The following is a 16,181-nucleotide window of genomic DNA, read 5'->3' as shown; positions in this document are numbered from 1 at the left end:
TTCGAACAAACACAAAATTCAATAAATCATTAATTTTTGTATTTAATAAAAGTGGGGTTCGACATCCCATTGGGAAAACAACATGGCTGCAACCATGAATGAGAAGGCAATGAGCGACGAAGTTTGGCTCATATCTCGTGCTAGAGCTTGCATGAAACCTACTAAAAGTGACCCATATGCAGCAAAAGCATGGATGATAACAGCCAGATCTTTATTTCCGAATAACTTTTCAATACAGGTGCATATAACTCTTACAGCACTGTAGTGCATAAACCTGTCAAATGTACAGTGATATATGTACTTTCTTAATGATGATCTTAATCATATGCATTTTTCTTAACGTGTTGAATATGTTGTAGTTTGAAGCATACTCTTTAGAAAAAGCTGGGAAGAATGTCAAGGAGGCAGCAAAGTTGTTAGAGGAAATGTAAGTCCACAAGACGGGGGCACTGGAGGTTATTGTAAATACATGCACTTGCAATATATTTACACTATAAACCCTTCATTTTTAATATGTAAACGGTGTGACCGTTGGACCGAGCGCAGATTTAACACAGGGCAGTTTGATTTTTGTAGAATAAAATTTATTTGAAACGCACACAGTAGGATCCGCCTGGTTGCCTACTCAAATCATTAGCCAAGGTTTAACTAAACGTCGCGTGCTCAGTCTACATTGTGACGTCATATTTCAGACGTAAAACGTTCAAGTTTTGTCTTCGGAAATAGCCGAAGAGAGTAACGTTATTCCGAACTATTTTTTATGTCTTCTTTCATTGTTTATCAATTTAATTCATATGAATGCCGCTGTAATAAAATTAAATACTTTATTCGGTATCTAAAAGATCAGTTCCTTGACCTTAATGTTTTTATTTTCCATCTGATAATTTGATAAGACATACATAGAACATGTCGTGTTTCTTGATTGAAGTACTATTGAAAATTATCTGGTTTCCATTTTAATTTCTTTTAATTCGAATGACCTTCTATTGAAACACTGGAACTTATTTAATCGAGTTTAGGGGCAATAAACTTCGATAAGTACTGATCAATCAATGATCGAACTAACTTTTTAAAAACAAAATGGCTGCCAAGATGGCGGCGCCCAGCGCTGGAAGAAATTTTTTTTGGCCTTAGTACCCCTGATTCAACTTTCATTTTTCACTGATTTTCTTATATATACGTGTTACCATTAATCCTCGCTTCGCGAGGCGGGCTTCGCCCGCCTCTCGCTGCGCTCGGTATAAATGCACATACAATATGTTAACAATAACTTCCAGAGCAAGTAAGAAATACATACATGACATATTATGCTTATTTATTCATGTTATTTGAGGATTTTTCGTTATTGTTTATGATTTGATGTATTTTTCGTATTTTGTTTTAAATTAATATGCAATATTTTTTTAACATGTGCCCTATTTCTTTGAATTAAGGTTTGTATTGTTTCCAAATGAGCCTCAACTATGGGAGGAAATACAAGAAATTTTGGAAATTCTTCAGACAGAAATGTCTGCTAATAGCCACAAAAACTTTTTAACAGGTTTGTAACAACTAGCTTTTTATAAAGAGGTGTACCAAGCCAGTTGTCAGACTGTAGTCATAGTATTACTATAGTTATCAACAGAGTGTTGACAGCTACAATGATTTTTTTTATTGATTTCCTCACTCTTGTTTTGCTTATAGAGATATTTGCTGCAGTCTCCACACCAACACAATGTCAGATGTTACTAAGTGTTGCCCAGAAAATCAGCAATACCCTAGAGCAGTGTAGACTTCTACTCTTGGCCATGAGAAAGTTTCCAAATCTTGTCTTTGAGCATGGAGTAAGTAACACTGATTTTCTGATACACAAATGTACGGTAGTCAGAGATGTGAATGCACATACATTTATACATACAAGCTCATGCAATAGAGTATTCATAAGTTTCAAATCTGGTTTTTGAGCACAGAGTTAGTTACTTTTACTTTGGTTTTTCTTGTCCATAATATTCATGCATATGTAATCTTAAAGGAATTTAATTGTATTTTCTATATCATTGCTTGTTTGAATTTTTTACAAATAAAGTGAATTATTTTTTAAAGCTTAAGCTGTTAGATACCCTACAACAAGCAGAATTAGAAGCAAAAATGAAGTACCCTGTCAACTGTTACAGAAAGCTATTTGGTAAGTGCATTACCAGGCAATCTGCCTTTGGCATTTCCAAACTCTTATTTTTTGTAATTTGTTCTTTAGCCTTTTATTAAAATGCATTAACAGCAATCAAAGTAAATTATCCAATACAAAATACCAGTACTTTACTTTTCTTTTCAGTATGTGATGTCCTCCCCCTGGTGCTACAGAAAGTGAAAAACCCTGAGCTACCAGCAGCCCAGATCTACAGATGGCTTCAGATGTCTGTTGAGTTTTATATCATGTTTGTCACTCAGTCACCCAGTTTTAATACAAGTTCCAGCAATTCTCCAGGTAATATCATGCTTTATGCATGTGGCCAACTTTAAAAATTAGTTTTAGTTTTCCTGATGAACTGACAAAGAGGTACACAACTCAAGATATGTTAAAAATTATCTGAGCATATTATTATTTTTTTAAAATCCAGTTTATTCAAACCTATATTCAATTCAATTTTTTAAATGACAGTAAAACAGTTATTTTTTTACCTACTGGTCCAAAGATTAAACACCATGTCAAGAAAGGACAAACAATTATTTAAAGATTGCCATATAATGATGATTTATTAAATTTGGCAATTTAATAAAAAGAAAATATTTCAGTGGAAACTTTTATATTGCTAAAATTTTTATTGGTAATACTTTTATTTAAAAATTATATGTGATGATGAAGTCATGTACACAAAATGTAATAGAGAGAAATTGGGGAATTGTGTGTTTCTTTTTATAGAGTTGCTGTCGCCCACAAAGTTAAGTAACAGAGTGAGCATCCCCGGTCTGTTTGACAAGGAGTGTCAGGTGAGTGACCCCTGGGGCAGCCTCCTGAAGCTCATCATCTTACTGGGCCAGCTGATGGACTGGGATGTACCCCCAGATCTGTTCAGTGAACCAAGGTAACCTATCAAGTCTACATAGCTCAAAATTATTTTGTTGACCAACATTTTATTCTCATGCGAGAAAATTTTAGGAGATGTAAGAGAAACTCTAAATTACAAATATTTTTGCTGTATAATAATGTCTTACTTTGTTTTTTAAAAATATTTTTAAAAAAGACTTTATATTGTGAAAATTTAACACTGTGAACCATTTTATAAAAAGATTTGAAATTTTTTAGATAAAGAGAGATAAGAGTTATTTTAAAATGACTGTTATAAAGGGGAAAGGGGTTATTTTTAAAAAATGAAGCATTATTTTTTTTAAGAACAATCTTTTAGGTGAGTTTGATTATTTGTTATAAATATGTACACATGTTTGTTCACTACAATCTTTGTATTTATTTAAAAAGGGAAATCCAGTACAAGAACATCTACAGTATGTATAACAGAGCTCGCCAGTCCCGCTCACCTGAGCAGACTCGCCAGGTGTTGTACACCACGGTGGTTTTGTTTCTGGAGTGTCTGTACACCTACGTAAGCAGTGTAGACCCACAGTCCTTCCTGGGCCCCAGTGCCAGCCACACCCCACTGGTCCTCATGGAAAAATTTGAAAATGAAAGTGCAGATGAAGAGCCTCAGTGAGTCTTATATAAAGTGAATTTTAAATTTATCATGCCACTTTCTTTATTTGATTGAGAAATTTCAAATCAGTATTACATGTAAGTTTAAACTCATGCAAAAGAATTTTTCATCCTGTAGATTAGGAATTGTAGAGATAAAAAAAAAAATTGAAATGTTTAGAGCAAAAAAAGCCAAAGTACAAACGGAGAGCAGCCCCACAATAGAAGGAGCGGAGAGTATCAGTAATGCCAGCCGAATCATCAACAGCTTCACCACAGCATTTAAATGTTACGAGTTGATGCACTCAACAGCAGACCTTCAGACAGGTAGGGGATGTGGCTTAATTAACATTATGATGCTTCATATCAGATCATCTATATACATGTACAGAATTGTTTATACACAAATTTTGTGACAGCTAATGCCCACATTATACACGTCTTATACTATGAAGTTAGATACATGTATATGAATTACCGGTAAAGAGAACTTATACAAGTGATATGCTGGTACATGTACTTAAAAATTGTTTGAATTTAATGCATTTGTTATCAGATACTACCGGTACATATATTTTGATCTTTTGTTGCCCTAGAGTTTATGAAGCTGTGTGAGATTTGGCACATGGAGACTTGGACATGGATGGGACATTTCCAGACAGACATGCTGATATATCAGGCAGGAATGATGACGCATTTAATATTTCACAATCATTTGTTAGACCAGTTTGACTGTTGAACATCATTAACTATTTGGTAATTACGGATATGCATCATTTTTTCCAGGGTGCCTTTGCAGATGCCATTGCACATCTACAGAATTTTTCATCAACAATAAAAGAAAATATGCAGCTTAGAAGTAACCTACAAATGGCGTGCTGTTTTTACTGTCTGCAGAAGTATTCAGTAAGGTCTTCTCAAATACATTACTAACAAGTCAAGATTTAGCTGCTGCAAAACAATTAATGGACATATCCCTTGAGGATTTTATCAATGATTTCTTCTTTTGTCGCCAGAAAGCCTGTGAGCTGGTTTTGAATGTCATCAAAGACCTGCCATACACGCATGATAGACCACCAACCTCAAATCTTGCGGAGACATCTGGAGCTAAGGGGAGACAACTCTGGCTTACCAGGTGCACAGAATCAGAGATTCTTCCCTACTGTATTCAGTTGCTTCTGGCTGCTCTTAAGGTTTGAATATGATTTATATTTATCTGTCAAGCAATCATTAGACTTTCATTAAGTTTCATATTTTGTTGTCATTGGTGGATCAGAAATAGAATGTATAAGGTTGATAATAAAGAGGCTCCTTTTGTTTTGTTGATGTCTCTATTCATTAAACAATTCATTTATTATTACATGTACTGAAATATATTGAAAATTTGCACATCAAATAATTTAAAATACAGATAAATAATCATTAGTACCAGTATTTTACATCATATTAAAAGTGAATTTTTTTCTATAATTTACTTAATATTCATGATTTTTGTAGTCTAAAGCATTCTCAGCAAAAGGGGATGACACTTCATTGGGTCACATGATCGTATTACTACAGTACGACTGGCCAAAGTCGGAGGCACTTTTCTTCGAAGTATTGAAGAAAATCAAACAGCAGAACAGCCTTGTATATAATATGTTCTTCAACTATGTCATAAGTATCCTTTTTCAGTAAGAAGAAAATTAATAAAATCACATTTAAAAATTATTCTAAGACTATAACAGTGTGTTTTGAATTACCGGTTACCATTATTTTGTGATGAAATTGGTGTTTGACATTTAATTTTTACGATGATGGCAACTGAAGACACCCGGCAACTACATTTACATGTAAATGCATGAACTTGAAATAATACTTTTTTTTTTTAAAAATGGATATGAACTATATGATAGAATTTAAATACTTCACGTATACCTCTTGCACAGAAATAAATTTTCATTAACCAAATGATTTTTAGAATCTTGGGATAATGTGTACTTGTGTATATGCATTCTGTTCTAATGTACATTGTATATGTATCTTAACAAGAACCACAGATGTTGACATTTTAGAGGAAATAGCATTTTTAAAAACACTTGAAGGAGGAAAAGTAAATCTGGACATCCTGCCAACCAGCACTAAAGTCATAGCCCAGTAAGATACTTGTATATTAATTCTGTCTGTAACTGTTGGACATTCTTATTTATGAAATATTTAGGTTTATTTGATAAATACATTCCCCTCCACGTATACATTAGTTTACACTGGAAGGTATGGTTGGGGTTATAAAAATGTGTCTAAGCAGCCAGCATATGACGCCTCTTGATGTTTTTTTTCAGCAAAACAATATTCATATTTAGTTTTTATGCACCCTTGCACAAGGTATTAACAACCTGTCACATTCACACAAGTAAAATTGAGTTATTCCCCTTGTCACACCTAAAAAAAACCCAAACTTTCCTTTAGATACACAATATATGTATCATATTTATTAAACACATGTACATTGTTTTATTCATAAACTCTTTAAAAAAAATAATACATGTAAAATTACATTGAAACTTTGTATCAGATAATAAACTCATGGGCTTATAAATGGTTGAAGCATGTATTGTCATTTGTTAATAAGAAAGAGAAAGAAGACTTCTGTATAAAAAAAAAAATAAAATAAAATAAAATAAAAAGAATGTAAACAAAATTACCTGTCATACTTATTCAATTTTTATACCCCCGCTCCGAAGGAGAGGGGGTATATTTACCCTTGTGTGTCTGTCTGTCCGTCCGTAACAAAAATTCATGTCACATTTATCTCAGCAACTATTTATCGCAGATGCTTGAAATTTTAACACAGTGTTTGTTAAGGCATGCCATATCGTGGGATATATTTTTGTACCAATCGGACGTCAACTTCCTGTTAAATGACGACTTTGCTTATTTTTTAACCAAAATTTTCAAACAAAGGACTAAAGCCAGAAACTATGAAAATCGGCCCTGTCCCCAGACTTAGTCATATTTTGTGAGATTAATGGTCACAATATTTGCTTCCTAGAATAATTTACTTTTTGTCGATATCTCTATTCGTTCTATATTTACAAGCCTCTAAACATACCATGGAATTCTGTGCTCTGACGTCGTGACGTCATGGCGACTGTCGTAAATATGAACTTGGTTTGGAAGTAGATAAAACATAAAAGGTTGTTTAATTTAGAAAAATCTTTCAAAATAATTATGTTGAAATTAGATTTGATTTTATTCATACATACAACAATAACATAATAACAAGAATAATATACATGTACATATCAATAATTTTATCTTGTGTGTCGTTGGATACATTAGAAATGACGATTATTTACAGATTCTTGTACAGCACATACACCCATTATTATTATCATTATATAAGTTAATTACAATTTAAAAAAAATGAAATACACAAGAATTCAAATCTAAATCCAATTATCATATGATAAATATTTTCAATTAATAAATATATCAGGAATAATTTTTCTAAAGAAAAGACATATGAGTAGTTAGACACAGTCAGATAAATGTAATGAAAAAGTTTTGCATTTTAAAAGTTATGTACTAGATAAAAATATTAAACTCTTAAATCTACTGAAAAATGAGAGCGGGAACAATTTCACATAATAAATATACATCTAGACAAATATACAGTACTTTATATTCATCATTGGATTCATTTCATTCTCTCTCTCTCTCTCTCTCTCTCTCTCTCTCTCTCTCTCTCTCTCTCTCTCTCAAATTCACGTACCACACTACTACCTGTACCGCATTTCAATACAATGGGATTCTAAACATTATATAATTAATATCCTTAAAACAACAACAACAACAAAAACTCACACAAACAGGAACAAGTAAATAAAAGATCAAAATACGAACTGTCGGTAACTCAACAGTTTCATATTATATGTACAGAGCAATGGTAATATGGCTAAGACAATTATGATATTCACTACCACTACCAGTAATTTTTTTATGCTGTTGTCGATGCGGCGTCTTTCCTTAGGTTTTGTTCGTTTTGAACACAAAACACAATTGAAGTACTCCGTTTTGTGTCCTGGCATTATCTGTAAAATAATAACAAAATGGGTACCAGGTAACTAACTCAATTATAAGTTATCTTTATTGCAAAATATTTTCTACAGTAATGTTGCGTTTATAAATTGGCTTTAAATCATGTGCATTTAACATTAGAAATATTCTGGAGCTAAATAGTTATAATTGTTCTACAGTATGTCGTATAAGACAATTAAAATCACATCAAACTGAACTAAAAAAAAAACATTTATCTTTTATAATTTCAGTTATAGTAAGTGCAATGCGAATTGCACATATTCATTGGGGAAATCTTAATTCAATCATTAATTTATATTCATTCTTAAACATTTATTTGTGATTATCTCACAAAGCATTATTTACTTATCAGTTTATGATTTCCTCTTATATATCTAATCTGTTATTGTTCTCTATACTCTGTCCCGAGTTTTTGCTTCCACCACTTTTTGCATGATATTTCAATAACAGTAAATACCTAATGTCCTTTGTGCTCAAACTATGTTCATCCACTAATATAAAAAATGCCCAGATTATCTTTTTTGAAACGCCCCCTCTACAGCTTCAGGTTTCAATACACATCCCGAAATTGAAAGTCTACGGAGATTTTGCATTACAACAGCCATTAATAAGCCCGGATGATAACGTTAAAAAATCGCGCGATGTATTCCGAGTGTATTCCGAATGGAGAAAAGATGCAAACATTCCCCATTATAAATCTCCGTAAGGAATCTGTTTTCGTTCCTGTGAATTTTTCTGAGTGGAAAGGGATAATTGTTCAATGAAGATATCTTGGATATATTCCCTTTTAACGATTTCAACTGTATTTCTTTCACAGATATGTGTAATTTTATTAAAAATCATCAAAAAGCGATGGAAGCAATAACTTGGGACAGACTATAGTGTAATAGTTGAATGTACATGTAATATACATAGTGTGCTTAAAATTCATTAGCTTTAAACCAGGATCTTCATCTGAATGAACTTTGAATTGTTTACAAGCAGAACATTTCGATTTTGATATCACTGCTTAATTTTGCTTTATAACACCCCTTTAGATCCACCTCTGGATATTTATCATTTGTTTGATTAGAGAAATACTAACTTGGAAAAATTATAATATGCGATTTAGATATAAACCTTATTCAGATTTCCACATTCTTAATTATGTTATGATGTATATAAATAACAAATTATTGTGTTAATTTGTTTTATTGATTATCATTTTTTGAAGGTGATAAGAAATGCTGAAAATATGTATATAAAAATCATCGCAAAAAATTTATTTTCCAAGAAAGGTAACTCTCAAAATTAGGGGCTGTCAACATTCCACAACAATAATATTATAGCACTTATAAAATATGTTACATGCTATCCATGATACTGTCCTTGTGAGAAAGGCTTCATACAATAGCAAATCCGGGTGCTGATGGGCTCAATAAAAAACAAAAGCAATAACTTTGATTAAATAAGTCAATATTAACTAGGTACTAGTTTGATTCGATCTTCTAAATTGTGTATTGCATTTGACGCTTCGTGATATAGTACAGACACAAGCCGAAAATGGCGACATGCAGAAGAAACCGCGCCGCAGACGACAGCAGCAGTATTAATTTCACCTTAAACATCGCTGTCAATAGTTTTCCTCTAACGTTACGTTTAATAAAAAGAAACAAATACTCACCACTCCGATGTCTCATAATTTCACATCTTGTTTTCAGGGGGTAATAGGTTGTTGGTTTGACAGATCCATCGTTGTGTTGACAGTGAATATCTAATTTTAGCTTACTGGAAAATACCTTTTTTAATGTGGTAACTCGTTCGTCGGAATCAATGCGAATAAGAGATTCGAATTTTTATTTTTACGTAAAAACACAAGAATTCTCCGATATCCAAGAGTTTAACTATTTGAAATTGGGGATACATTCAATTAATATTGTCTTAACAATTATAAAACGCAAATCCGGATTGCGTCAAGGTATTCAAAAATAGTTTAATAAAGTATGGCGCCACACTTAAACCAACACAAAACCAATAAATTATTATTCGATTTTCATCAATGTATCTCTATGTAAAATTTTATTTTGGTTTAAGGTTGGCGCCCATATGAAATCAATAAAAATAACTGAGCGTATCTGTAAAAATTGGCTGATTTTGCCATACCGTGTCCGGTTTTAGCTCATATAAAAGCGTCCGTGGTGTTTCCCGAAAAATTTTCAAGGCGGAAATGTAAAGACAAATGTGTCATGAGTAACTGACAACAAATTGGCTTCAAAGTAATAAAGTTTGATTTTTACGGATGTACAGGGCCAAAATCATACATATTTGGCTTTAGTTCTTTTCGTCAAAGATTTCTCAGCAACTATTTATCGCAGATGCTTGAAATTTTAACATAATATTTGTATAGGCATGCCATATCGTGGGATATATTTTTGTACCAATCAGACGTCAACTTCCTGTTAAATGACGACTTCGTTTATTTTTAGCGAAAATTTTCAAACAAATTTTTGTCAAAGAATTCTAAGCAACTGTTTATCGCAGATGCTTGAAATTTTTTCACAGTATTTGTATAGGCATGCTATTAAGTGGGATATATTTTTGTACCAATCGGACGTCAACTTCCTGTTAAATAAAGACTGTTTATTTTTAGCCAAAATTTTCAAACAAATTTTCATCAAAGATTTCTCAGCAGCTTTTTATCGCAGATGCTTGAAATTTTTACACAGTATTTGTATAGGCATGTTTTATCTTGGGATGTATTTTTGTACCAATCGGACGTCAACTTTCTGTTTAATGAGTACTCTTTTTATTTTTTGCCAAAATTTTCAAACAAATTTCCGTCAAAGATTTCTCAGCAACTATTTATCGAAGATGCTTGAAATTTTTACACACTATTTGTTTTGGCATGCCATATTGTGGGATATATTTTTGTATCAATCGGACATCAACTTCTTGTTAAATAATGATTGTTTATTTTAGCCAAAATTTTCCTCAAAGATTTCTCAGCAGCTATTTATCGCAGATGCTTGAAATTTGAACACACTATTTGTTTAGGCATGCCATATTATGGGATATATTTCTGTACTAATCGGATGACAGCTTTCTGTTAAATGTCGACTTTGCTTATTTTGCATATTCACAACAGAGCGGGGGTATCACTAGCGAGCATTGGCTCACAGATATCTTGTTTAACTGTTTTGGCCGAAAAAGAAAATTAATTTAAACAATACCACTAAGTTTTGATCTATTTTTCGGCATTTTTCTTTTCCAGACAACGAACGGTGACAAGAGGTGTGAACAAAGTGGTGAAGGAGGACTTCAAGCTGACAATGGTGAAACAAATGGGGCGTAGTGAAGAACCAGTGGAGAAGTTAATCAGGACATTTCTGACAAACGAAAGAATCAGCATATTAAAAGCTTTAGCATGAGAGACACTATTTTGTTTTGTTTATCATTAAAAAAAAAGTACAAAGCAGTGAAAAGCATGTTTGTTTGAGGCACATGGTCACGATTTTGATCATTTTTTTATTGTTTGCAATACTTTAGTAATGCATTCCTAATGATCAACTATAATCTGAGTGTCAGTAGTAGAGTTATGAGCAAGATACAGAGCTGGCAATTATTTGTTATGTAAACAAGGCTTGCAATTGATTCCCAGCATATTCAACACGTCATTTTTTACAAACTTCACAATATAACCCCCCCCCCCCCCCCCCCCCCCCCCCCCGAGAGAAAACCGGTTTGTTCCCGTTTTGCACACATTTGAAAATTAGGTATCGAAAAAATGTGTGCGAAACGGGAATTTGACCAGGTGAGATAATTGCTTAATTGCTATAGTCTATATCACAGTTCCTTTAACGGCAATTGACAATGAAATAAATAAAATTATCTACTCGCAATGATATTTACATTTATTTTATGTTACAATATAACTTGCATAAAAGCACATTTACATAATACATGTAATTGACATCCATGTTCTGGAATTTAATTTCAAACATCGATTTGGTCACGAACAATTTCATTTATTTTCTTTAAACAAAACAGACTATTGTAAAAATCTTGTGTATGTAGTTCTTCTGTATAACTTCCTGCCTTTAGGAAGTACATGTACAAGCTACAAGTTTGAAGAAAAAATTTCATGTGTTTATAATATTTATTTATTGCTTTTGCTTACATAAATGCAGGAAATGTGTCAAGTGAAAACGTTGGTAAATATTTTTCATTTATGCTGTGGTTTGAATAATCGAAGAAAATAGACAAAGTGGATGATGGTATGATGATAAATCGGCAATTTTATAATGTATGCTTCAAAACTATTTGTTAAGATATTTTCACAAAACCTATCAAATGTAGACCTAATTCATACATTTTCAGCCATCTTCAGTTTAAGGTATATCGAATCAATATTTAGATTACTAGTATCCTTTTTGTCGGAAATTTTTGAGCTACTGATTTGAAAAACCAGAAAAATGAACCCGCAATATACTAAAGCGGTGAAGTCGATTATAAGATCTACTGTCAAGGCTGCTACTTCAAAGATTGAAATATTTGGTCATATAGGTCTGTTTCTTTTTATGATAATCTTTCTGTTGATACCAAACAACCAATTATAAACATGCGTTTTACATATTTTGCAGCTACAATATAAGTTGTAAAAAGAGACACGGAGTACCCCATATGACTGTCCGTGTAGTTTTCCCCTTTATCATAAATGTGTCCACTGAATCAGCTTCCATTTGGATTGGGACAGGCAATTTTTCCTAAAATCATCTTTTTTATAGTTTTATATTTAAAGTAAATGGGCAAAAATGTAAAAGTCAAATCATCTAATCCTTATTTTTCTAATCAGTGAGTGGAAATTAAAGACTAAAAATATTAATATGATCTTTATTTTATCAAATGAAAAAAAAATTGTGATAGTTATTGGTTATTAGACTAAAACACAGCAAAAAATCTATATTCTTCTTGTTTAATGGCTCTGAAGAATGGATGATAAAACACAAGTAAAAATCCAGGTAAAATCTTTGACTTAAAGCAGACTATAATTGCTATCACAACACAATTCACACCTATTGTTCTATACCCAATTATCAAATGTGTGCAAAACGGGAACACACCAGAAAACCCAATGATAAAGGTAGCAGGAGCGTATATAATTTACCAGTATTCAAAAATGGTGAAAGATTATGTCACACAGTAAAAATAATCAAAACAGAAAATGCATAGTTCTAAAGTTTCTTTATCAAAAGCTTTATCAAATGCTGCACTTTCTGGATTTAATCATCCGTATTCATGTGAATATTCAGAAAGCGCTTGTGACAAAGAGACTTTGGATTTGTGCATTTTCTTTTTTTTTAATTTTAATATATTTTACAAAATGCTATTTTCTGATGGTGTCGGAAACGACTGTTTCTTGAGCAGTTGCTGAGACCTAAACGGTGGATCGTCGGTACATTCTGTAAATTACAGTCGGCAGAGAGTTGGGCTCCATGAAGTAGCGATCCCCAAGCAGATTGGTGAACTGTTGTTCGATTTTTGGTTGTCTGAACTGCTTCCATATTATAAGGTTTACACTTTAAAATACGTCACAGTTTGCCGAGATGTCGGTAAAGGATGGAAGTTAGTTATGGCATGACGTGAGTAAAAATGTACCCTTCAGTACTTCTTACAGTACATGAACGTCCGCACAACTATACCTAAATCATCCGAACAAATAACTTATTTGTCCAAAAACACTCGCATGCTAATTACTTCCACCCATATACATTTGATTGAAAGCAAGATTAAAGGTGTTTCATCAGAATTTGAGGAAACACTGATTTATACAGATTCATTTTGCACTTTTTAGCTCACCTGAACCGAAGGTTCAAGTGAGCTTTTCTGATCACCCGTTGTCCGTCGTCCGTCCGTCCGTCTGTCTGTCCGTGTGTCTGTAAACTTTTCACATTTTTTACTTCTTATCAAAAACCTCTGGGCCAAATTTAACCAAACTTGGTACAAAGCATCCTTATGAAAAGGGGATTCTAAATTGTTAAAATAAAGGGTGCAACCTTTTTTAAAGGGGAGATAATTACGAAACAGTGAAGATAGGGTGCATGTCTTTAAAAATCTTCTTCTCAAGAACCACTGCACCAGAAATGTCAATATTTACACAAAAGCTTGTATATATAGTGAAGATTCTAAATTGTAAAAATCGTGACCCCTGGACCAAAACTGGGGCCCCAGGCTGGGTTCAAAATTTAACATGGAAATAATAGGAAAAATGTTTAAAAATCATCTTCTGAAGACCCACTGCACCAGAAATGCCAACATTTACACAAAAGCTTGTATATATAGTGAAGATTCTAAATTGTAAAAATCGTGACTCCCGGACCAAAACTGGGGCCCCAGGCGGGGTTCAAAGTTTAACAAAGAAATCCATAGGATAAATGTTTAAAAATCTTCATATCAAGAACCACTGCACCAGAAAAGCAAATATTCAAACAAAAGCTTTTATATAGAGTGAAAATTCTAAATTGTAAAAATTGTGACCCCCGGACCAAAACTGGGGCCCCAGGCGGGGTTCAAAGTTTAACATAAAAATCCATAGGATAAATGTTTAAAAATCTTCTTCTCAAGAACCACTGCACCAGAAATGCCAACATTTACACAAAAGCTTGTATATATAGTGAAGATTCTAAATTATAAAAATCGTGACTCTTGGACTTAAACTGGGGCCCCAGGCGGGGTTCAAAGTTTAACATAGAAATCCATAGGATAAATGTTTAAAAATCTTCATTTCAAGAACCACTGCACCAGAAAAGCAAATATTCAAACAAAAGCTTTTATATATAGTGAAAATTCTAAATTGTAAAAATTGTGACCCCCGGACCAAAACTGGGGCCCCAGGCGGGGTTCAAAGTTTTACATATATATAAGAAAAATGTTTTAAAATCTTCTTCTCAAGAACTACAATGCAACAGTTTGGGATATCACTATGCATACATCCTTGGCAATTGTAGATTCTAAAGTGTTAAAATCATGACCCTCGGAGTAATACTGGGGCATCAAGAGGGGTTCAACGTTTAACATAGAAATATATAGGAAAATGTATTAAACAAAATCTTTTCGAGAACTACAATGTCATATTTTGTGAGATTACTTTACTTGGATCCTCAAATAGTGAAAACTTTAAATTATAGAAGCGATCTAATACTGGAGCCCCAGGAGAAGGGGTTCAATGTTTCACATAGAAAAATAGGAGGGAACATGTTTAAAAATCTTATGGAGGAGAACTACAATGCTTCAATTTGTGAGATTACTATGCAAGCATTCTCAAATTGTAAAGTTTCTAAATTGTGGAAGCCGTGACCCCCAAACTAATATTTGGGCCCAAGAAGGGGTTCAAAATTAACATAGAAATATATAGGGAACATGTTTAAAAATCTTCTTCTCAAGTACTACAGTGCAACAGTTTGTGAGATTACTTTGCAAGCATCATTGGCTATTGTAGATTCTAAATTGGTAGAATCGTGACCCCCGGACTAATACTGGGGCCCCAAGACCCCCAGACCAATACTGAGGCCCCAAGTGGGGTTCAAAGTTTAACATAGAAATATATATGGAAAATGTTTAAAAATTTTCTTTTTGAGAACTACAATGCTACAGTTTGTGAGATAACAATGAAAGGATCCTCAAATTGTGTAGTTGTTAAAGCCAACCATAAACCCCGGACCAATACTGGGGCCCGAGAAAGGGGTTCAAAGTTTAAAATAGAAATAACATACATGTATGCTATGAAACAGAATGTTACAAGGAACTGTTGTTCAGGTGAGCGATGTGGCCCATGGGCCTCTTGTTTACAGTTAAATCATTTGTAAAATTTGATATTAAACAGAACAGTTCTTTTATAAATCTTTCAATTTTGCAATGTGCAAGTTAAAAATCTTACGGTAGTTTTGGTTGGTAACATCAAATCTCGGGAACAAATTTAAATCAGGAAAATATTATAAAATTCATTTACAATCCACTCTGCTCCTCCACAAGTTGGCTTGCGGAGCTAGATGTTTAAAATTATGCCAAAAAAGCAGAAGAAATTAGCAATTCTTTGCAAAAATGATGGTTTTCATTTTATAATATAGTGAAAACAAACTTTTGGCGTTTAAGAGTTAGTCCGAACAAACAACTAATTCGTCTGAACTGATATACACACATGATATACATAATATACTCAACTGACTCGTCCAAATATACATATATACATAATTCAACCGAACAAATAATCGCCCGTACAAACTGTAAATTCTTCCCAACAATTATCTACTTCGTAAGAACAAAAACATTTATCTATTTTGTCCGAATAAATACGCGCATCTATTTCTTTTGAAAAAAAAGACATTAATTCCATTTTTTTTCCGGCCCCGACCCCCCCCCCCCCCCTTTCCAAATTTAACGCAAGCGAAACTATCACTATATT

At 33.0% G+C, this 16,181-nt stretch overlaps 1 protein-coding gene across 1 annotated transcript; it reads left to right on the top strand.

The window, feature by feature from the left end:
* Positions 1–67: 67 nt before the first annotated feature.
* On the top strand, positions 68–11,160 carry LOC128157490 (integrator complex subunit 10-like). The gene is made up of 15 exons (XM_052820070.1): positions 68–238; positions 360–427; positions 1,434–1,540; positions 1,684–1,823; positions 2,083–2,164; positions 2,312–2,464; positions 2,900–3,062; positions 3,455–3,682; positions 3,846–3,991; positions 4,261–4,343; positions 4,451–4,570; positions 4,681–4,857; positions 5,162–5,324; positions 5,704–5,800; positions 10,995–11,160. The coding sequence occupies exons 1-15, from the start codon at positions 83–85 to the stop codon at positions 11,149–11,151; spliced, it is 2,040 nt and encodes a 679-aa protein (XP_052676030.1). The 5' UTR covers positions 68–82; the 3' UTR covers positions 11,152–11,160.
* The last annotated feature ends 5,021 nt before the right edge of the window (positions 11,161–16,181 follow it).

Source organism: Crassostrea angulata, chromosome 7 (assembly GCF_025612915.1).
Source record: "Crassostrea angulata isolate pt1a10 chromosome 7, ASM2561291v2, whole genome shotgun sequence".
NCBI lineage: Eukaryota > Metazoa > Mollusca > Bivalvia > Ostreida > Ostreidae > Magallana > Magallana angulata.
Note: the sequence above shows the minus strand (reverse complement) of the source record. Positions and strands in the feature narration are given on the sequence as shown.